The following is a 24,210-nucleotide window of genomic DNA, read 5'->3' as shown; positions in this document are numbered from 1 at the left end:
TTATAAACCTCTTAGGACTGCAATTTTTGGTTTGTGTGTTTAGAAGGGGCAGGAGAGGGAACAATAGCAAATGATCCACAAATTTGTCACCCTTTGAATTAAAATTAAGGTACAGTAGCATTTTGATTGTTTGCAAATCCGGTTAATTTAGAATATAGATATTTTCATTTTTCTCAATATAAAGACCTAATGGTGACACAATAAGTGTTGATTAATTAATGATAAATTACAGTAAAATGCCTTAGGTTTTACATTTGATAATCTCAAAGCTGATACGTGATGATATCAAATCCATTGCAGTAGCTTGCTGGTTGTGTCTACACGGAAAAGTTTCAGCAGCTTTTCCTAACAGTGTCTAGAAATATGTGCAGGGCATTTATACTACTCTGTTGTCTAACCTTGCCCGAAGCAGTGGTAATAAAAAAATGCACTGCACCAGTACCAAACTAAGAGCTGGCAAATCGCATTCAAAATTCTCAGCATAGACAAGGGGCCTATAAAATCTTACAAGAAAACTTTAGTTTCCCTATACATTGGTACACACGTTCTATAGAACATGCTGACATTTACAGACTTGGGGTGTACTCTATGATCCACATTTCAGATCAGATTAGTTTAACTGTACTCCAAATCTGAAATGTATAGAGCAGGCATGTCCAAAGTCCGGCCCCTGGGCCAATTGCGGCCCGTGTTCCGGTTTAATACGGCCCCCCAGGTAATTTGGCAATATCTATCTTTTATGGCCCCCAACTAATCCATATGTATTGATATGAATACATTGTAAAATCTCAGTTAATGTCAGTTGGTCTAAATCAGTTATAAATATATTTGGACACAACATGTATACTTGGTGTTATGTTCCTGTTCATATTTTTTGAACTTAAAAGTTGACAGACAACCTTTATTACCAATAATATGTAATGTACTTTACAATGTTCCTGACATATATTTCAGCTTCCTGGATTTTTTTTTCATCTGGCCTTCAGATAAGAAAGGCAGAGTGATTTAACACCTGTTTAGATTTGTCATCCATGTGACGAAATGAAAAGTATTCCGTTTGCAATAAACTTGGCATAAAATAGTTAATTTGCATTTAATTTTAATGGTTCAAAGAATGTCAGGCAAAATGGTCGGCCCTCACGCATGCTCACTTCATCAAATCTGGCCCTCTTTGAAAAAAGTTTGGACACCCCTGGTATAGAGGAATGGCATGTTATCATATCCAAAGGTTTTGGCTGCCCCCTCCCAACAAAACGCTGATTATCTGTGTGAATCTGTAGATGGATACAGAGTACAAATGAACCAGGGAGTCTGACTTTGAGGGAGGGGGTGCTGAAAATTAATTTTCTTTAAAGAAACACATCTCCTAATGACTGTACAGCAGCCCATGTTTCAAGCATGTATCACTGCTGTAGCTTATGGACTGTGATGATTTTGCTAACTTATACAAACATCCATTAACTATGCAGAATATAGCACAGTTCATGGTGCTGAGGTTTAATTAAAATCAGCAAAAAACACATTACAAAACTGTAGCTAGGTATTTATAGTAATTAATAAAATTAGCCCATTTATTCCCCAAAGGCGGGAGGGAGCGTCCTCCGAACACTTCCTGGAGTGCTAACAACTCTGCATCCTTATCATAGGAGCTAACTCTGTGGATGTTCCAGGGCTGCAGCACTCATAGAAAAAAATTAGTGGGGGCTCAGGGCCACAAGCCCCCAGCTCCTCACCCACCCTCCCAGCTTTCAGGGAGTGATTTTCAAATCAGCTTTTTGGTGGCAGGTGAGAGGTGCTGAAGGAGAGGAATGGGAGTGGGAAGAGGTGGAGCATGGGCTGGGTGTGCTCGGGGGAGGAAGCGGGAAAAGTTGGGGAAGGAGGGAAACTTTCAGGGACGGGTAGAGCAAGGTCTGAAAGAGGTAGAGCAGGGGTGGAGCATCCTTGGAGGAAGCTGAAGGTCAGCATGTGTGACACTTATTTTCATTTAATCCCTACACTACTTACAGGCCCTGAATGGTCACACCTGTTCTTTTTGAAGAAGACAGTGGGATGCTATTGGGGCCAAAGGTCCAATTTTGGTCCTGAATTTGTCCAAGAGAACCTTGCACAGTCATCTTTCACCCTACATAAGTCTTAGCATACCACCTTTCCCACCACTATCTTTCAAACCCTACACTGCCTCCAAACCCTGACAGCTCTGAAACAAAAAATCACCTAGTCTCAGCCCCTGGTAGCACAGGCTGATGATATCTCAAGATGCACACACAAATGACACAGAAAAGTACCACTAGGTCAATTTATAGCATTGGGTAAAGATGGTCATGCATCTGAATAAAGAAAGAACAGGCACTCCATACTCTGGAAACAACACAACAGCTATTTTAAGGGTGCAGCAACACTGCAGGAAAGGAAGATAATCAATGAGATAAACTTCTCTAAGGATTATTGTAAGTAGGCGAAATGCAATTCCTCAGCTAGAAAGGTGGTCAAAATCAGGGATGTGAAATCCTGTCTAATCAGTTAACCAGTTAAATGTTACATTTCACCAGTTACCAAGATCCCGCGGGTGGGAGGCTGCAGAGGGCTTGGCCTGCTGGAGTGCACCTGCCCCCCCTAGTTTAGTACAGGCACGGGGGCTGCTCCAGATGGGCCAGCCCCCCCCCCACACACTGCTCCGGCGAGACCTGGCTGAGCCTGCTGAGGGTGGTGGCTGCTCAGGCTGGGTCGGCTGCACTGTGCTGTGGGCAGGGAGCTGCTCCTGCCCAGCCGGGCTGGAATGCCTGTGGCATGGTGGGTCCGGCTGGGCTGGAATGCCTATGATGTGGTGGGCCTGGTCGGGCTGGAACAGTCCTTGCCTCCACCCCACGGCGGGCCACTGGTTAACCGGTTACATCCCTAGTCAAAATGACAATTACATAAATTACTCTTACAAAAGGGCAGCAGGCTCTTTAACAACTGAAAATTTCAGCTGCACATCTAAAATGATAGGGATGGGGATCTCACCTATTCACGTGGAACAGACAATCGTAAAAGTTCTATCAGCTAATACTCTTTCAGTAAGACTCATCAGTTTAGCTGCCTCCAAGTTTAGCTGTTCACCCTCTTACCTCTGAAATCATGCAAAGCATTGTCATCTACCAGCAGCAAGGGCCGGACCTGCTTTTGCTCCAAGAGGTTTCTGGCTGCAGTCAGAGATGTGAAGATCTCATCTTCTGCTATGTCAAATTCCAGTTTTCTCAGCCTCTCCAGAAGGTCTCTCTTGCTCTCTTTGGTTGTATTGGTTACAAATCTAATGGCAACTGGAGCACTGCGCAATCTAATAAGGGAAAGCAAAGCTGAGCTGATTGGAGAATTTTGTTACGTACTGCATACATTTTTAATGTGCCTTTCACCATTTTCCTTCTAGTTTAAAGAGAACGTAAGAACAACCATACCAGGTCAGACCTAAGGTCCATCTAGCCCAATATCCCCGACTTCTGAGAGTAGCCAATGCCAGGTGCCCCAGAGGGGATCAACAGAACAGATAATTATTGACTCTTCCTGTCGCCCATTCTCTTTAACTAACTTTACTCATTTTTTGTATAGTCCCCCTGTCAAAGCTGTTCCCCACACTGGTACGACAAATGCAGAAGTGAGGGCCTGTAAAAGCACCCCAAAGCCTTATCTCTACAGGCTTTGGTACAAAAATTTCCCCCCAAAATCCTAATACCCAGATTTTGGAGAATATCCACTCCCACCACCCAAGTAATTCCATGAAAAATCAGGGAAGAAATCACTTGGGAAACTTCCTCCCTAAGGTAAAACTCTCCCCTGCCCTAACCTCTGTTCTACTTGGAGTTGGAAAAACACAGAGGGGATTTACAGACAGTAATGGACTCTGCCCTTATACCTAGGAACTGAGTCAAAGGACACAACAATCCCTCAATACTGATTAATTAGAAAAAGAAAACAAACTTTTATTATCAAAACAAAACTACAGTTGCAAGCATAATAAAGTGGCTAGATGAAAGAGAGCCACCAATGGATTTAGATACTCGGGGGGGAAAAAAGTCCCTGGGTTAGAAAGCCTTTATTACAAGAGAGAGAGAAAACACTTTTAACAGCTCAGACATCAATTCCAAATTCCCAAACCATAAAACAATAAAACCTGACAGACTATCTAAACTTTGCCCTATTTACACATTGTGAGAAGTCTTTTCTCTTAGAGAAACGTACCTCCCATTTCCCTGTTACTTGGAAGAAACCACTCTTACCCAGACAAAGGAGGGAAAAGATAAATATTCCTTTGTCCGTTTGAAATCCCAACCTGCTCTTGGCTGACCAGATACCTGGCTGGGGACAGGAGACATAGTTAACCTCTTAGTCCCCAGGTTTTGGTCACCACACCTGATTATGACACCCCCTTTCTGAAATTAAATGCTACAGTGTTGTAATGTTTTCCCCACCACAGGGGTGTTAAATCTAATTATATTATGATCAATGTTCCCAAATGGTCCAGTAAGATTCACCTCTCGGATCAGATCCTAGGCTTCTCTTAGGACTAAATCAAGAATTGCCTTTCCTCTTGGGGGTTCCCAGTAGGGATGTGAATGACTAGTCGACTATCCGATAAGCCTAGGCTTATCCAGTAGTCGAGTCACTACTCAACTAGTAGCTCCCCCCACTTGCTGCCTTAAAAGCTGGTTCCTCCCAGCACTGTCTCTGCTGGGGGAAGGGAAAGCAAAGGCACATGGGGGAAATGGTGCAAGCCACCAGTCTTACTACATTTTAAAAGCAGAGCCACAGCGAGCCCCCTAATTGACTAACTGAGTAGTGAATGGAAATTCTATCAACTATTTGATTAGCTTCCTAGCCACTATTTTACATCCCTAGTTCATGGGCTAGTTATGCCAAGAAGCAGTCATTTGAGGCATCAAGAAACTTTATCTCTGCATCCCATCCTGGGATAACATGTACACAGTCAATAAAGGGGTAACTGAAATCCGCATTATTGATTTTTTTATTTTTATAGCTGCTCTAGTCTCCCTGAGCATGTCACAATCACTATCACCAACCTGTTCAGGTTGATAATACTGCTATAGTCTTATTATCAGAGCACTGAATTACTATCCATAGAGATTCTATGGTACAGTTTGGTTCATTTATGATTTTTACTTCACTTGAGTTTATGCTTTCTTTCACATACAGTGCCACTCTCCCACCAGCATGACCTGTTCTGTGCTTCCAATATATGTTGTATCCTGGTATTACTGAGTCCCACTGATTATCTTCATTCCTCCAAGGAACACTCAATACTAGTTGAACCTCTCTAAACTGGGACTCTCTAGTCCGGCCACATCCTGCTGGACCACGTATGTTCCTGGGCAGAAAAGCTTCAGCAGGCAGGAGTCTGGCGGCAGGAGGACAAGCAACTGGGAGCCCTGCCAGGGCTGGGATATAGGAGGGGTGGTGACAGTGCAGCCAGGACCTCAGCCAGGTAGACAGCTGCGGGCTGGCAGCCCTGCCGGGGTGGAAGCAACAGGCTGGCAGTCCTGCAGGGGTTGGGAGCCTGTCAGGGTGGTGACAGCAGGAGTAGGAGCCCATCCAGGCCAAGTGCAGGGTGGCCAGTGTTGACCTCCCCTGGTCTGGCAAACTCCCTTGTTTGGGACAGGTCCCAAGGGTGCTGAGCCAGGGAGGTCAACCTGTATATAAGCAATCTCTTAAAAGTCAATCCCCTTCCCTTGATGCATGTTACATTATTGATGCCAAGAGAACTGCAAACAGCTGGTTAACCTCCTATCATTTAGCTTGTTTATTTTTTGTTTTTCATTCAGTTTGATTAATAATCAGTCTTAAGCCCACTGTCCAACAAAACGAGAGTGCTCAATAGAAAAATAACCTCTTCCACTGGATCTAAAGGACTAATGTGCCAGTAGCCACAGCGTTTTCATTCTCTGTATGGGCAGCCTCTAAAGGGTGATAGGACACATAGCAGAGTATTGCATCTGTGATGCTGCGTGATGGGATGTACCAACCCCACACTGGGCAGAAAGGGTTAATCTGGCTCACCTGGCCTAGGTGACCCCACCCCCACAGCCCTATTGGGCATGCTCCAGCTGGAGGCCAGGTATAAAGGGCTGCTCAGTCAGGGATGACTGCCACTGGGGAAGGAGATGCCAACAACAGACCAAGCCATGGAGGCTAATCAGTAGGGAACTGCAAGAGAACCCTCAGTCTGGAAGGAAGGGCCAGAGAAGACTGCATGGCAGAGATGGGTAGGAAACAGCCCAGGACGAGGAGCTGTACCCTGGGAACTCAGCATGTATTGTTAGGAGTCCCTGCTAAGCTAGTAGTGGTGCATTCCGTTGCTGACAGGGCCCTGGGCTGGGACCTGAAGGAGAAGTTGGGCCCAGGTCCTCCTACCTCACTCTCACCAACCCCACATGGGGAACTACATCCATTGTTATTGATTCTGGCTGCAAATCCACACTGCCCATAGAGAGAAGATTGTTGTTATAGAGTCCGGCTTCTAGGCCATACTGTCCAGAGAGAGAGGCCTGGTTAGAGGCTTGGCTCAACACTCTGGACGGTTGGGAAAGACCGCAGGAGGAATGGACACATATGGGCTTGAATGCTATTTAAGGGGTCCAATTGATCAAGATAACGTTTAAGTTTAGCTGTATGTTCCAAAGCATTTTCAACCCCTCTGGCTTTGCATTATCTTCAGATTTGATCAGTACACTCTCTATTCCTACCTCCAGGTCATTAGAGTAAGAACAGAGAGCATATACCTCACTAAAAGAGCTGACTAAGAGCTCTGTGTTGCTCACAAGCTTGTCTCTTTCACCAAAAGTTGATCCAATAAAAGAATACTACCTCACTCATCCTGTCTCTGATATCTTAAGATCAACGTGGCTATAACACTAACTTTACAGAGGGTTTTTTATAGCTCACCCATCTGAGTGCTTGGGATAATGATACTGTCTATCAGGAGTGTTGGGAGGATTCATTAACATTCTAGCATTCTCAGAAAACAATGGCTGTATTATCTAACTTTTCCATAGCATGGTAAATTAATTTGCTGAAGAGTTGGCCTTTTGTTCTTTGCAGTACAAGTTTTTAAAGAGAGATAATACAATGAAACAAAAAATAAGCAGAAAGGCCAAATTAAATGCAAGCTCCCCAGAGATTACCCTATGAGCCAAAATCTACTCTAAAGCTATGTCTACATTTGCAGCTTCTTGAGTAAGAAATATGCAAATGAGGCTAAGCGTGGAATATCGCAGAGCCTCATTTGCATACCTAGTGAGTCGCCATTTTTGCAGCAGAGGCTCTTGCACCAGAAGGAGCTGTCTACACTGCCCCTCCTTGTGCAAGAAAAACCCTCTTGCGCAATGCCACTACGCTGATTATTTTCAGGAATAATGGCATTGTGCAAGAGCATTTTTCTTGTGCAAGAAGGGGCAGTGTAGACAGCTCCTTCTGGCACAAGAGCCTCTGCTGCAAAATGGCAGCTCATTAGGTATGCAAATCAGGTTTGGCGATATTCCACACATCCTCATTTGCATATTTCTTGCACAAGAAACTGCAGGTGTAGACATAGCCTAGATGTGTACCATTGTAATTCCAGTGACTTCAGTGAAGTTACTATGGAGCCAGCCCAATGTAACTTAGGGATGTAGTTTAATTTACATCCCTCTTTCGAAAGAGGGATGTCTAGACAGATCGAAATTGCAAATAAAGCTGGGATTTGGATTTCCCGCACTTCATTTGCATAATGATGGCCACACAGTCTTTTGAAAAAGGGCTTTTCAAAAGTAAAACCGCCATTTGAACACTGTTCTTTTGGGGGAAAAAAACCGCCACTTTTTCAAAAGATCCTGTATGAATACAATTCTGAGGCACAAGCTTCAGGACACCCATTCAGCTAATGAGATATCTGTATAAAAACAGACTTGCATGCATTTTTGTCTTTCAGAGGAACATGAAAGAGAACTTGCCTTTTAAGAGCTTCCTGAGAACCCGGCACAGCTGAGTCCTCAATGTGAAGTGTGCCACTGAGATCAACCAAGACTGCTTTCAACACGCGCCGCGCTGCCATCCTTCATGCGGGGGGGAAAAAACCAAATGAAACAAACAAAAAACCTAGTTAGGAGACAATGGACAATAAAAACAAGGAATGCTGTTAAGCATCTCATTTGTGCCATGTCGGATAGTCCTCAGAACATTACTCATAATATTAAATGGGCCTCTTTATATAGAAAATAAACAGCAGTGTTAAAAAAAAATACGTACATGATTGGTATTTTCTCCAACCTGCTAAAAATGGAAATCAGGTGCTTTTTGTTTAAGGGCTGCTATCTGGATGGCTAAAAATTCTCTCGTTTATGTTTAACTGAGACCAAATCAGTAATGAGCCTGTCATCTAAGGTACAAAGTAAACTCTACAGATGATTTTATGATCTGCCTAAATTTTCTTTAATACACACTGGTAGATATGCTTAATCTTCCTGGATGCTATCTTAAAAATAAGTCTGATACTAGGAAGGCCAAGGCTGAACTGCAATGATGAAAAGCTGATAAAGGATTACACTGGCAAAGCTAGTTAGGGAGCTTTGGCAGTTTCATTATAAAGCAGGCATCTGGGGGTAACTCAAGACTTTCTCGAAGGGTAAGATCCTCTGACCCAAATTAAGGCCACGAATGTTCCTGAATGCACTGGAACTAGCATGACTTCACACTACCTAAGTGCCAAAGAGTTGTTTTCCATGAGGCCCTACAATCCTAGCACAGGAGGTTTTGAGGGAGACAGAAAAGCAGACTGGTGGATCTGCCAGTGTAATTACATGAACTGATAAGCCATATCTCATGCCATATGAACAGCAGCTCTTAAAAGACAGTGGCTATGCTGCCACTCCAGAACCTGATGAGAGGGAGGAAATACCTTTCCCTCCCCCTCACCTTTGATCCCTGTTAACTCCTCTGTATGCATCCCATTTACTCAGGCTGTGCTCAGACAGAAAGCTTTCCCCATAATTAATAAACTGGGTTATATACAGAACTCCTTTCAATGTAACCTAAAAGTAGAGTGATTTAACAATAAGTTTCAAAATCCAGTCAATCCTATGGCATTTGAAATCCAGGCATCAATCAGGGATGCTAAATTTAGATTATTTTAGTTATCAAGTAATCGATAGAATTTTTATCAATTACTCGACAGTGGAAGGCAGCCCAGGTCACTCCCGGCTTGCGCCAGGCCCAAACCCCACTGTGGTTCTACAATTTAAAAGGCAGTAGGAGCTGGGTAGCCTGAAACAGCACAAACAGGGACTGTCCACCCAGCTCCTAAATTTAGCATGAACCAGGCTGGCAGGCAGGCCAGCTCTGTCCCTGCTCGCACCAGGTCGGTGACCAAAGCTGCGGCTCTGCAATTTAAAACACCATAAGAGCCAAGGGGCAAGCTGCCCAGCACCTACTTCCTTTTAAATTGCAGAGCAGCAGCAGGGTTTAGTCCCAGTGCAAGCTGGTACTGAGCAGGGCTGTCTGCCCAGCTAGTAGTCTGCAGCACCTGGCTGCGAACAGGGGCTGCTTCGCAGCAGCAGCCTCTATCCATGCAGGGTCCCAGCAGGAAATTGGGACCCTTGCAGACAGTGGTTGCTTCACCGACAGCAGCCCCTGAATGTGGGGGGAGGGTCTCAATTTCCTGCTAGGACCCTTGCAGGCAGGGGCTGCTGCCAAAGTAGCCTCCCTAGCCGCCCTCCCCCCACTGTCTCTGACAGAGGCAGCCGGGAGGAGGGCAGCAGAGACAGTGCTGGGGGGAACCAGCTTCCCCCAGCACCAGCTCCTGCTTCCCTCCCTCCCTCTGAGACAGAGGCAGCAAGGGGGACATCAATGCTCACTTACTTACACAGCAAGGGGCTTACTATAATAGACTGGAGAAGACGCAACATCCGCCCTATGCACCTTGAAGGGCGCTGTGCACAAGACCGCCCTTTCCACGGTACATCCTCTGCCAAGAGTGAGGATTAGCATTCAGAAAAGCCTGTTTATACAGGCACCAGCTAGCCAGAGCTCCAGGTGAGTGGGCCACTCAGCATCACACTGAGCCAATGCTCAGGCATTTCCTTCATGCGCCCCTGGGGCGTGTTGCCAAGACCACCCCCCACCAGGCCTCCCCACTGCATTGTGGGAAATCAGAGCCCGCGGGGAAGATCCCACATGGGCGGAGACAGGAAGGCGGGGCGGGGCCTCGTGGTGGAGCCCCGCCCCCTAAGGGGTGGTGCCTGCAATCCCCACACCACTCAGTGCCCCGCCAACTTCTCGCGGACCGGACACCCCTGACAGGGAAAGGAAGCAGGCGGACGATGGAGACTCAGTTCCGCACCCCTGAGTGAAAAGCAGCAGCGCGAAGCCCCTCCCCCCCACGCCAAGGAAATGGTACCGTCCTCTCCCCGCAGAACATAGGGACGTGGATCGATTTATTCTCTCGCGGAGGGTGACACGGAGTGTGAGGGGCAAGTGCGTCCTCTCTCCTCACCCTTCATCACGCAGTTAGTCCCGCCCTCGCCGTTGAGGCAGCGGGATTTGGATCGGTCCATTCGCGGAGGCGGGGGAAGGCAGGTTTTTCAGGGTATCCCCATTTTAGCCCCTCTCCCACCCAGCTGTTTGACTAACCCGACTCCAGCCGAGCACAGGCGGGGGAGGGGAGAGCGAACCCCGCCGCCTGTGCCTGAGGGACCTACCTGCCCTGGCGCGGCGAGGTCCTCGCGAGCTCTGAGCGGCTGACCACGCCAAGCGCCTGATTTTTTTTTCCCCCCAAAGACCAAAGCGACGTGAGCTATTTTCACAAGCTGCAGTTTGGCGGCTCCATGATTCACATTCCTGCATTAAAAAAATGCAGCCTCCCTCGAAGGACTTTGGCATTACAGACAGGCGTTTTGAGGGACAGCCTTACGCCCAGGAGTAGAGGCAAGCAGAAGTGAACCCTGGAGGAAGTTATGGGAAACCTACAGCCATGCACCTTGCCATTGCTCGTCTGGGGCGTGGGGCAATCTGTGGAGGGTGTGGTCCATGGATGCTGGTCTGCATCACCAGAGGCGGTGCAATCCACACAAGAGACAGCATGCCAGGCTGCATTGCCAAGGGCACTCAGCCTGAAGCAGGGACAGAGCCCAGCCTTCGGTGCTAGTATTGCCAATTTTGGGTGGACAAATTTAATCCCAAGGCATAATATGTAGTTCCTGGTGATACAGAACCCATCTTAGAGGATTAGCAACTAGGCAGTGTGAACTGTAATGCGGGTAGGTCCCCACACTGCATGTGCCAAAATGATTTGGACAACTGGAGAAATGGTGGTAAATAGGATGAGATTCAATAAAGACAAATGCAAAGTACTCCACTTAGGAAGGAACAGTTAGCTGCACATATACAAATTGGGAAATGGTTGCCTAGGAAGGAGTACTGTGGAACGGGATCTGGATATCAGAGTGGACTGCAAGCTGAATATGAGCCAAGAGTGTGAAGACCCTCACATGTTGTACTGTATTGCTACAGGCACTATCAGGTGGTGATGGTGGAGGGGCAAACTGCAAATGTGACAGATCACAGCTATCGTGGTCTACCATTTAGAGTAGTGTCATATTTCATTGTGGCCAAAACAACAGGCCCTACCTTGGAGGGCTACTGTGCTAGGAGCATACTCATATGATGGTGAAACCTATGTGAGCAGCAGGTTTCATCAGACCTAACTCTCTATTGACTGTTGTGATTTCATATGTTCAGTGGCTTTATCCAGGAGTCATCATTTTCCGTTATCATGAGTATGTTAATCATAGAAATGTAGTGTTAGAATGGGTCTCAAGCGGTCATTGAATCTGGTCCCCCACAGTAATAAAGGGATGAGTATACCTAGACCTTGCCTGACATGTTTGTCTGTTTTTAAAAACCTTCAATAACAAGACATTCACAATTTCCCCATGTAACCTGTTCATCTTAATTATCCATAAAATTAGAAGGATATTCCTAATATCTAACTGTCAAGGCTCAACTCCCTCCCCCCTTTTCCCACCATACCATGGGGTTGTGGGGACGGGGATGCTCACGTTGGATTCACAGAGCCCCCGCTCCTAGTTTATTCTAGGCCTCTCCCTTAGGGGCTGGGAGGGGCCCTGTGCACTCAGATCAGGTCCATGGCACGGACCCCTCACCTTCAGGCCTCTACAGAGTCTCTGACCTGAATTATAGTCCATGCACCGTCGGACGCTTCTCCCTGCCCCCAGGCTTAAGTCCTTCTGGAGGGCTATCCATGGCGTCACAACACAGGACGTTGGGTTGAAGTAGTGGAACTCGGGCCCTCCTGCACTCCGGTCCCAGGACCCTTAGGGTAAAGCCTGCGAGCCCCTACCCGAATAGCGAGTCACAGTGTATCTCGCTCACCACCACTCTTGGGGACCTTTGTGAAGGGGGCTTCCTGCTGACCCTGCCACCGCATCCCCGTCCTGGGCCCGCTTCCTATATGGCCTATACGCTCTGTCTTCGGGATCTTCGCCCCTGGGATGGCGTTGCCGCGACCCGAGTCTCTGACCTGTGTTTTTCCTCGTGTGAGGGTCCCCCGTGGTTGGCAGCATTGTAAGGTCCTGGCCCGGTCTGGTGGCTCGTCTCCCCCAACGCGGGGTCCCCCATGTGCCTACCTGCCTGGGTCGCAGCTTCGGCATCCTTCCCGGAGTCTGCGGAGGTTCTGGCGCCCTTGGTCGCCCTCACACCGGTCCCGGTGTCCTCACCCGGCTCGGAGCCTGCCACCGCCTCCTCCCCCCTCTGTGTGCCGGTCCGGGCGTCCTTTTCCTCTCCTGCATCGGCTCCGCCCTCACCTTGTGGCCGTCTGCCGGCCTCAGCGCTCCTCCCTTTCAGCTGAGCCGGCGCCAGATTTGAGCGCTGCGCCTGGAGGAGGGTGCATACACAGCAGCTGCAGAGGAGGCTGCACCGGTCTCGCCCTGCATCGCCGGCTGCGGGCGCGCTCTTGAGCGGGGTCAGGGATGGGCTCGGCCCATCACACTAACCTAACTATTCCTTGCTACAAACTAATATTTACTACTTCTACTCTCGGTGGACATGGGGAAAAGTTAAGCACTTTCTTCATTATAAAAACCTGTACAATCAATTATATAATAAATTTGAGAGAGTTTGTCCAAGTCTGTCTGTTCAAGAACTCTGAAGAAGTGGCTTATGCCCACGAAAGCTTATGATACCGTCCCTGTGTTTTGTTAGTCTTTAAGGTGCTACTAGACTATTTGGGCTGCGTCTAGACTGGCATGATTTCGCGCAAATACTTTTAACGGAAAAGTTTTTCAGTTAAAAGTATTTGCGCAAGAGAGCGTCTAGACTGGCATGTGCCTTTGCGCAAAAGATTTGCTTTTGCGCAAAAGCATCCGTGCCAGTGTAGATGCTCTCTTGCGCAAGAAAGCTCCGATTGCCATTTTAGCCATCAGGCTTTCTTGCGCAAGAAATTAACGTTCCTGTCTACACTGTCCCTCTTGCACAAGTATTCTTGCACAAGAGGGCTTGTGCCTGAGCGGGAGCATCAAAGTATTTGTGCAAGCAGCACTGATTTTGTACAAAAACTTGCCACCTGTCTACACTGGCCGTGAGAATTTGCGCAAGAACACTGACTTTGTAATGTACAAAATCAGTGCTTCTTGCACAAATACTTTGATGTAGTATATAGCTAACTCCTAAAACTTAAAGCAAGGTAAGGGTTTGGTTGTGCCGGGAAAGTATGTATTTACCTGGAATGGCATTGCTTCTCATAAAACCATACAGAAGAGACACAAAATCACCAGGTAGGTGAAAGGGGCTGGTTTGGGGCACCCCACCCAGATGCTCTTTAGGGACAGGGGAGGGGGAACTGAAGCTTCCCCCTTCCCCTTTTCATACAGGAACATTGCTAGCTCTTCCCCTTCGTAAGGGAGTGTGGGAAAAGCGCACAATTTGCTGCATTCCTCACTCTGGCTGGAGGATGCAGGGAGCAGATGAGCCTGGACCTATCCCAGCCAGAGAAAATGCATTTCTCCCCTGGCTGTGCCCACTGGAACTGCATTGGTGAGGCACTTTTCACTTAGTCCCTAGCTGCTGATGTGATGGTCTTTCCTCAGGGCAGCATCCATACTGAACTCATCCCCACCCCCAAAACTGATTTAAATGACCAAAAAAAAAAAAAAGAGTTGAAAGATTTATTTGGTATTGTTCTTTAGTATTACATATTTTTAGAGCTAGCTTAACTCCATCAAAATAGTTTGAACATTAACTCTGCTAAATAAAATACTTTCTTGAAATCTCTCTACTATTTTTTGTTTTTTTAATAAACAGAAGTGTAAATTGTGTGGAACTTTGCCTCAATAGATCCTATGGGCCTTCTGCAGAATTGCTCAAACTTATACTGTACTTAAAATCTCCTGTGCCTAGAGGTACGAGGCAACTTATCTTCCCATTGTTGTCTACTCAGAGCAAAATGTTTGATTCTATTTTTCTATGATGGCAGCATCCTTTTCAATCATCTTGCAGTTGTCATTCTTTGTCCTCTGTGCTTTCATGTCCCAATTTGTGCTTCTGTTAGCAAGTATCCTACTGACAAAACCATCATAGCCTTCCTCAGTTTGCAGATTGGGCATCGTGCTCCTATGTCCTGCTCTCCAATCCACAACTTTGTCTACATCCTCCTCTCTTGAATAATTTCCTTATTTCATAACCCCCAAGTGTACAACTCTCCCACTTCTGGCTCAATCCAACAGTTGCTGTAGCATCCAGCTGTACTCAGCAGGTCTGTGTTTATACATATGTATGCTGATAGCTTAAACATCACTTTGTACACTTAACATATACTTTTAAAACTCCTTAATTTTTCAGAAGAGCACTATTTGAGGATTAGATAACGCATGTGAAATTTCAGGCAGATCAGTTTCTCATTACGAAACTGAAGAGGGAGAAATGCTGTATTAAAAAAATTCAAGCTCAAAGCCTCATTCAGCTCCACTGAAATCAACTGGAGACTTCTGATTGACTTCAGTTGGCAACAGTTCAGGCACATAACAGGAAGTTAATTTCATTCTTAAGTAGCCACAATTGCTTTCAATTTTTTAAATTATAGGACATCTAATCACCTACTTTCAGATTAATGTTTAATCTCATACTGGAAACTATTATGAGTGAAAGCCATTAATAACTTTTTGGGGGGCAAGGGGCAGCTTCTTTCCCCTTGTCTTAAATACTGCTGCTACTTGCAGTTTTATTTTTTGCTTTAATTAAAACTAGAGTTCTATAACAACCTTAGTCAATAAAGGGTATAATATCAATATATATATATATATATATATATATATATATAGATAGATAGATAACACTTGGAACTCGTTAAGGCCAAAATATGACTTACCTCTACATTAAGATCCAAATATACATTTGAAATGACCAACTCTACATGAACTCCCTGTTCTGGTTAGCAAAAGCAGTAGCCATAGTTGACAGAATGGTAGTGCTGTGTAGGGAGACTTGCACTGTCATTGCCCAGTGTCATCCAGTTTACATTAGTGAAGGAAGGTATCTGTATAAAATTGGTGTAATAAAAAAAACCTTGATACCTTTGTGTAATTTTTAAAGATCTCAGCTAATCTCTTTTTAAAATGATGTTCTCCCTGTTCCCTGGAATTTCCAAGATAAGCCTGTAGGAACTGATCCCACTCTGGCCAAAAATGCCATTCCTCTACAGTTGTACAGCAAGCTGGCATTGGATTGACTACTGCCCTTCCACACAGAGGAAACTGTATTTCAATGGTGGTAGAAGCAAATGCTTTATGAACCTTGAGAATGGACAGTACATACAAAATAAATATCTTAATTACCTGAAACAAGCTATAGATTGGTCTAAGAACCTTCCACTTTATGGAAAGTGAGTTATGAAAGAGAGAGTGCTTAGTTTAGAAATTCAAATTTATTTACAAATGTTCACTAACAAAAATCTTTTTCTCCTAAATAAACTCTGCTTCTGTAAGACCCTACAACTGAAGATCACCAAACTCAGTCACATGCTGTTTTACAGATTTATCCTTGTATAAAAAATATTTTATCTTGAGTCAATGACAGAAGAAGAGGTGATAAAACTAAAAGTAAACTGTTCTAAAACAATAATGTAACTACCAGGTTTCTGCAGTCTTCTTTTCTTCCCCATTTTTTTTAAGTTAAAATAGTTTGGATCACACTCTAGAAAACGGGAAAAGCAAAATACACATTTGGCTTTTCTAAAGGTATACAAGAATCAGTCTTTTTTAATTCAAACTTACTACAGAACACGGGCCTGATCTTTTAATCTTACTTCAAGGCAAGATCTTTACTGAATTCGGAATTTTACTTGATTAAGCACTGCAGTGTTTCACTTTGAATAAGTAATAAAACAAGACAATAATATAACTGCCTCCAAAGTTTGTTTCTGTGGTGTGACTTTTTAAAAACTAAACTGCATTTAAAAAAAAAAGGATGCAGTATTTTCCTTCAGTATTACCCAAAGCAGTTTAGAATACAAACACTGCTACAGATCACCACAGCAGGCATACTACTTACTACATATATGCTTAGCAAATACTTTGAGAACTCTTTGACAAAACAAAAATACTAGTGAGCACTTCACTTCCTAATCTAAATTTTAACACTCAGGTACTGGGTTTCCTTGCCTTAGGTACATACAGTTTAGATTTTGCATAGTTATTGCACATACTGTCAAAACACTGTTTGCCATTAGCTTCAACAGTCATTGATCTGATGAAATTATGTACCATGGATGAAATCCTAGTGATGACAAACTCTTCCTGCCTTCAACAGATTTCACCTATCTCCATTCATGCGCACTCACACAAAAAAATCTGTTCCTGACATTGTAACACATCTTAATAGCCAAACTGTCTATTTAATAATACTGAGTTAACTACGAAACTGAAAACTCTACAACTTATTTTTTAAATAAAAATAAACTTAAGTGTACTGGCAGGAAATTCATCCCTGAGTGATAAGACATTTGTTAAAAGGGTGCAGTTTTGTAATCATTACACGTTACAACATACTAACAGTTGGCGCTATTAACCATCAGCAATAAAACTTGTTTCAGTCCAATATATTTACAGAATTGTTGCACTGATCACATTATCTTGTGTAATGAAACTGCAAGTGAACATTAAGAAATAAGATAAATAGAAATTGTGTCTTTATTATTTTAAATCGAATGCCAAGTTTGACAGCTAATCCATGTTGGATCCAATAAACTCATGATGATGGTGGCTGGCAGTCTCTTCATTCCAGATGTTCAAAAACTCATTTTCAACAGACGGTCTTCAACCAAATAGCAAGAGTAACACAATTGTAATGGAGTTCACTGCTATTAAGGGCACTGTGAAGAAAACAAAAACAAAAACAGAAAATTATGGAAATTCTCATTTTACATTGGACAGACACAGAATGGAATATGATCACTGAGCTTGGAAACAGGGAGTTACAGTTATTGCTTTTTTCAAATTTAATTTGATTTTGTAATTCAGGGTTTGTGAAATGTCCTGAGGGCTAACAACCCAAAATACAAAGGACAAAATAGGAAGCAGTACAAGCCTCACAGCCATCAAATAATGATAGCCTCTGGACTGGGCATGTATCAGTAAACATACATGCCCAGTCCATGTATCAGTAAACTAGAAGTGAAGGAATCCTATGTTTTCATTAACCATACAGGCTCCACTTATATGTAAGTCTGCTATGAATTATTCTGATGTCATTCACCACTCACACTTTGTATGTGAATCAACTGAATTATGACTATCCCCTTACTAGCCTAGAATTCTACAAATGTCCTCTTACTAGGAACTAGTTGAGGTCATCTTGTTGCCATATAACTCATGACAGTAATAAACAGGTAGGTTCTTTTCCTCATGAATGAAAAGTCATTGAAAGTGTTGAAGTCAGTAACATGGCCAATTTCCTTGCCTGTTGATCTCCTGAGTCCTAAAACCCCACTTCCAAAGCAGATCTGAGGAAGGCAAAAAGAGAATTGGAGAGAAGGGAGGAAATGAAGAATCCAGCTCATGGTGGGATAAGCTCTTTCAGTTATGGTTTAATTTTATACAGGGGATGGAGATACAATAATTCCAGCTACCCCAATTAAGGGTGGTTGGATGGTCACAACTTATGAAGTGTATAAGATAGAAAAATAAGGTGTCCTACATGAGGTAAAGCAAAATGCAGGACTATGTAGCACTTTAAAGACTAACAAGATGGTTTATTAAATGATGAGCTTTCGTGGGCCAGATCCACTTCCTCAGATCAAATAGTGGAAGAAAATAGTCACAACCATATATACCAAAGGATACAATTAAAAAAAATGAACACATATGAAAAAGACAAATCACATTTCAGAACAGAAGGGGGATGCCGGGGGGGGGGGGGGGGGGGGGAGGAAGGTAAGTGTCTGTGAATTAATGATAGTAGAGGTGGGGAAAGGTAGATATCTGTGAGCTAATGGTATTAGAGGTGATAATTGGGGAAGCTATCTTTGTAATGGGTAAGGTAGTTGGGGTCTTTGTTCAATCCCCCCGGAGAGTATCGAATTTTAGCATGAATGACAGTTCAGAGGATTCCCTTTCAAGTGCAGATCTGAAAGGTCTTTGTAGCAGAATGCAGGTAGTTAAGTCGTTGAGACAGTGTCCTTTCTTACCAACAACCAACAGGACATACCACACTAATACCAACCCTGGTACCTTCGCTTGCAACAAACCCCGTTGCCAGATTTGTCCACATATTCACTATGCTGATACCATTATTGGACCTAACCAAGTGAGTTATAAGATCAAGAACACATATTCCTGCGCATCCAGAAATATATTTTATGCTATCATGTGCCGAAAGTGTCCGTCTGCTATGTACATTGGACAAACGTCTCAGACACTTCGCCAAAGGATTAATGCCCACAAAACAGATATCAGACAGGATCAAAAAGAAAAAACAATTTCTTGCCATTTCAACCAGAAATGTGTTCTGTTCTGAAATGTGATTTGTCCTTTTCATATGTGTTCATTTTTTTAAATTGTATCGTTTGGTATATATGGTTGTGACTATTTTCTTCCACTGTTTGATCTGAGGAAGTGGGTCTGGCCCACGAAAGCTCATCATCTAATAAACCATCTCGTTAGTCTTTAAAGTGCTACATAGTCCTGCATTTTGCTTCAGCTACACCAGACTAACACAGCTACATTTCTATTACTATTCTACATGAGGTAGTTCCAGAGCTTTCCATCACATGGATTCTGAAGTATAGGAAAGGGGGGAAAACTTGCTTTTATGATAGGTGGAATACTTGGTTTGGATGACCTGTTGGATAGCCAACATTACAAGCCTGCATGGGCTGGAAGGCAGTGGGTATTTTCTGCTGTATTAAGTCTTGGGTACCATACATGGCCATTAACCATGTAACCTGCACCTTCCCTCTCAAGACAATCAGAAGGATGACCATGCATTTTTCATGAAAAAGAGGATTGGAGAGGACAGATTGAAAATAATGAGTAAAAACAGTAACAAGGGGGTAAGGTATAATAGTAAAAGGGTCAAATAAAGCCTATATTAAATAGGCAAAAACCCTCATTCATGTGCCTGGTTCAATAAAAACACACAGTGAGTACCTAACTAAACTGTTCTTTTCACCTTACCTCTCATGACTGTTCGTACAGATCGAATAAGATTCATTAGCTGTGCTTTAACTCCTGGTTCTTCTCCAAATCCGCCAATCCCTTGATCTGTTCCCCAGCCAACTGTATGACAAAGATAATTAAACCCCATTGAAAACCACACACTTATGTTATTAGCAATATTAAAAAGTGATGCATCTTGAAAAAAAGATGACTTTCAGCCACGAGTCAAGTCCTAACATTATGATGAAAACCGATTTCATACTAGTAAGCCTTACTTCCAGACCAGGTAAACCTGATGAAATGATGTGTGGAAAGTAGGGATCTGAATCTGGGCTACGGATTTTAATGTCCCCTTTCTCTCCTGGAACCCAACCCAAACTTGAGTCCAGACATCCACACCCATCCCCTGACAAAGCTCATGGATCCTGAGGGTGAAACAGCCTGATGCTTAATCCCAAGCTTGCATGGAGTTTCCTGTGCACTGTCCTCTCCTTTCCCCAGGAGGTGCTGGGAACTGTAGCGGTCAGGTACCCTTTAGGTCCCTCTCTCTCCTTTTCCTCCTTCTCCCTGTCCCCCACCCAGCAGCATCTTCTATGTACAAGATGGGCTCTGCTGGATCCAGCAGCCCCTACTGATGGCCAGCAGCACTACAGCCCACTTCTATGGGAGAAAGGAAATTCTGCAAGCATGTTAATCTCTGAAAAACTGCATTGTGCAATGACACAAAATTCCCCCAGAAGTAAGAGTCAGATAAATGCATAGCACAAAAAGACAAATGAAATTTAGTTCTGGGCAGAACCCATGCAAATGCAAGGCAGAACCCATGAAAGGAATAATTTGAACTGCTCTTACATATAGCTGGACTTTAAATGAACTACCCACTTAGAAGAAAAGTCCTGCATATCACTGAGGACAACATAATAAAAACCTCAGCTCAACATGCAGTAGTATTTAATAAAGGAACAAGTTGTTAAAACAAAGAATGCAACAGAAAAAAAATCTGGAATCAGTCACTCAGAAATAAAAAATATAGCTGACAGAGGGGTTTAGAGACACGTGATATAAATAAGTGAGGAATGGAATACTTCCATATGAACAAAGTTTGAAAAGAATGGGTCTTTTTAGTTTGCAGAGAACACAAAAGGAGGTACCTCTTAAGCACATAAAAGCAATGAATTGCAATACAAAAATAAGGGGGGGGGGGACTGAATAAAAGGCAAATTTAAAACTTGTAAAAGGATCTGAAAATACTCATCACAACCTTTGGAATCCATTGCCACAAGAAACTCTTGAAGTCAAGAGTGTGTCAGGACCAGTGTTCCTTCTAATTTTTTTCCATTCATGTGTATAAATTTTATGTGCATCAAGGCATGATGGATGTGCACTACCAGCAGAAACATATGCTGTGGCTGTGGGCGCTATGAATATCTGGTGGGCACATCTGAATCTCTCCTGTGTGGCCACCCAAGCACTCAGCTTATAGGGAGTACTGGACAGGAGGATCGGATCCAGCATAGTGCCTCCAGCAACAGGAGCTGCAGCCCCTGCCTCTCCCCATCAGCTAGCAGATAAGGAAGGATCCCCAACCACCACAGGTGGTGAGTATAAGAGGCAAACCTCCCTTAGGTTCCAGTGTTCAACCTCTCCCCTCTTCCTACCATCCCTGTTCTGAGGGTTCCTGAAGGCTGCCACAGCACCTGCTGCAGTTTGAAGACTGGTGACTCTTCTGAAGTGAATTTGTTATCTTAAAAGTGAAAAGTCTTTCAGCATGCCAGACCTATTAAAATACACTGAACCTGTGAAAGAACCATTAAGTAGTAATGAAACCATTTAACAGCATATGCCAACCCTATTTAGTGACAAAACACAGTTGTGCATTACTACTCGTTACAAAGCCTCAGTTTACAATTTGCTTTAAATATTTCATTAGTTTGTGGCCAAAATGATAAAAATCACATCTCAAAAATCCACGCATAGATATTTGGATGCACAATCTGAGTATTCAGCTTTGACCTTAAGTACTTGATTCTTTAGACATAGAATTAAAAAAAAAAATCCTAAAGACCATCTTTATCTAAAATATAATAATTAAAATGTTCCATATGAACAAAGTTTTCCGTATTACAAAAACTTGCTTCCAAAGTTTTCCTGTCCTTCCTATCCATTCCTACTCTCCTTTCACTCCCCTGTTGAAGAGAGCCCTTAAAAGGACAACATTCCATTTCTTCCAGATAGTCAAAAGTAAAAGGGAAAGTCATTTGTCCAGCTATTTGATGAACTAGTTTAAAGAGAACTCTCCACCACAATCAAACCTTACTAAGATATAAAATCCTTTGATATCCCTAAAGTCTTTGAAAATCAGGTATGTTAATGTGTATTCGTGAGCATGGTTAACTGATAAGCCTGGGCTTACGAGTTAACCCTAATGGTTACACGCACCCTCCCCCTCCCGCTACTTATGTATCAGAGGCAGGGGGGTGGGGAAGGCAGGAGCTGGTACTCCCAGGGAGCCAACTCCCACAGGGTCACCTGCCCCCCAGCACTGCTGCTTCTGAAAAGAGGCAGCAATGGGGGGGGGGGGGAGGAGGAGGAGCTGGCTCCCTGCACATACCAAATCCCCCAGAGCCACTTGCCTCCTGTTCTGCTGCCTCTGCTTTTAAACCAGCTCCCCATGAGCATCAGCTCCCTCCTGCCACATGTAGAGGCAGAAGAGACAGTGGGAAGGGGCAGGTGACTCCGCTGGAGTCAGTATGCCAGGGTGGGCAACCGCAGGCCCAAGAACTGGATGCGGCCCTCAGCTTGCCTGGGTCTGGTCCCTGAGGTTCAGGGCTCTTCCCCCACAGTACTGAGGATCCCGTGCTGATGCTCAAGTCCCCCAGCTGTCCCCGAGAGCTGGAACATACAAAATCTACTAGGCTGGGCCCCCTTAGGATCTGGTATTCCAAGGGAATGTCTTTCTCCTTCTCAGTCCAGGAAAACAGTGAGGGGGTTTTTTTTTACTTCTCACTCCCAACTGCATCTGACAAGTGAGTCTTTGCCCACAAAAGCTTATGCTCCAACACTTCAGTTAGTCTATAAGGTGCCACAGGACTCCTCGCCACTCCCAACTGCTTTTTCTGTGGGTCAGTAGCCCCCGGAACCAAAAAAGGTTCCCCACCCCTGGCTTAAAAGCTAGCTCCTCATGCACACCTTCTTTCTGGGCAACCACCTCCCCCTTGCATGTAAACATGTAACCCCACAGGTACACATTTACCTAAATAAAAACATCTGAACATCCCTAGTCCCCAACCATCGCCACCAGTGCCTCTCCCGGCCACTCCAGTCACTGCTGCAAGGCTGAGAGCTGGGGGAAGGGGATGGGCACTGCTTGCCTTAGCTAGAGAGCTCCAGCATTGGGGAGAGGGAGGATCCCCGCTCTCCAGTGACTGGAGAGATCTGGGTCCCAGCACTGCTGTTGGCAGCTGGAGAGTCCTGGGGTCTCCCCCGCCAGCCGCAAGAGAGCCCCCAGCTAGTGACTGGGCAGCTACACTGCCCCAGTGTCTAGCAGTCCTGGATTCCCGGAGGGGCATCACCATAGCCTTCAACGTGCAATATTGGTGCTAGATCAGCTATTCCCTCCCTCGCCACACAGTAGGGACGTAGTCGATAGTGTCGTCGATTAATTGATTATCCAATAAGCAAAAGCATATAGGTTAACGCTACAGACGACATGCTTTTCCCTCGCCCCGCCCCTCTGGACAGGGGCTGCGGCCACGAGGGGAGTTGGTTTTTAAACTGGCTGTCCTCACCCACCGCTTCCCGCCTGGCACCCTGGGCAGAGTGAGGGGGAGGGGGGGGTTCCTCGGGAGTGGGGCACGAGCGCACCAGCTGCCGGCCCCGCCCCCAGGACTCCAGACTAGCCGGGTAACCGGTAGGAATTCGTTGGGCGCCTGGACGCGGCGGTTAACGGCTATCTCGCCTCCCTGCCGCGCGGCGCTTGCCAGCGGGGCCATTGCACAGGTAAGCAACAGCCCAGCGCCCCCCTTCTTGCGCCGCGCTGGCGGCCCGTTCCTGCCGCCTCGCCAGGCCTGGCCGCTGAGCTCCCCCCGGGCCCAAGGCACCAGAGATGCGCTAGCGGCCGCCCGGGCTGAGCCAGGAGCCCAAGGGAGGCGCCCGCCGGCGGGGAGAGGCGCCCGCGGGGGCAGCGGGCTCCGGCCACGCCCCGAGGGGAGGACGGGCCCGCTCACCGTTGCGGAGGAAGCGCTCCTCGTGCAGCACGGCGATGGCGTTGACGAAGAGCAGCGCGGCCTGGAGCAGCGAGTACAGGGTGAAGGCCATCGCCGCGGCCTCCGCGCTCAGCCCGCTGCCGCCGGGGCGGGGCCGGGCCGGGACGTGGCAGGGCTGGGCGGGGAGCGCGCTGCGCGCGGGGGGCGGAGCCGGGCGGGCTGAGGGGACGGCGCGGCCCGGCGCTCGGGAGACGTCTCCGTTGCTCGAGGGAGAGACCTCTGCCCTAGTCCGTCTTTCCGGGCCGGGGAGGCTTTTC

General features: G+C 45.5%; 2 protein-coding genes and 1 long non-coding RNA gene across 7 annotated transcripts in view; 1 reads left to right on the top strand and 2 right to left on the bottom strand.

Moving 5' to 3' along the window:
• Window positions 1-10,847, bottom strand: part of HDHD2 (haloacid dehalogenase like hydrolase domain containing 2) — a 29,052-nt gene extending 18,205 nt beyond the window's left edge. Inside the window, exons 1-3 of one of the 3 annotated variants that reach the window (XM_006136754.5) lie at window positions 10,722-10,847; window positions 7,980-8,081; window positions 3,108-3,316 (exon numbers count right to left, since the gene is read on the bottom strand). In XM_006136754.5, coding sequence (XP_006136816.1) covers window positions 3,108-3,316; window positions 7,980-8,080 — 310 coding nt within the window. In that variant the 5' untranslated portion in view covers window position 8,081; window positions 10,722-10,847. The other 2 variants (XM_006136755.5, XM_006136756.5) reach the window with 2 other exon arrangements.
• Window positions 10,848-17,199: 6,352 nt separating this feature from the next.
• IER3IP1 (immediate early response 3 interacting protein 1) lies at window positions 17,200-24,073 on the bottom strand. The gene is made up of 3 exons (XM_075932709.1): window positions 23,915-24,073; window positions 19,707-19,808; window positions 17,200-17,404 (listed from the first exon to the last, which is right to left on the bottom strand). The coding sequence occupies exons 1-3, from the start codon at window positions 24,003-24,005 to the stop codon at window positions 17,349-17,351; spliced, it is 249 nt and encodes an 82-aa protein (XP_075788824.1). The 5' UTR covers window positions 24,006-24,073; the 3' UTR covers window positions 17,200-17,348.
• LOC142829991 (uncharacterized) overlaps window positions 23,563-24,210 on the top strand; it is a 42,689-nt gene continuing 42,041 nt past the window's right edge. For 2 of the 3 annotated variants that reach the window (XR_012904990.2, XR_012904991.2), the window contains exon 1: window positions 23,590-23,687. This is a non-coding gene — a long non-coding RNA (uncharacterized LOC142829991). Of the gene's footprint in view, window positions 23,688-24,210 lie in introns of all 3 variants that reach the window. The other variant, XR_012904992.2, reaches the window with a different exon arrangement.

The sequence above is a fragment of the Pelodiscus sinensis genome, chromosome 6, assembly GCF_052426305.1.
Source record: "Pelodiscus sinensis isolate ZL-2025 chromosome 6, ASM5242630v1, whole genome shotgun sequence".
NCBI lineage: Eukaryota > Metazoa > Chordata > Testudines > Trionychidae > Pelodiscus > Pelodiscus sinensis.
This window is presented reverse-complemented; position numbering and strand designations above follow the sequence as displayed.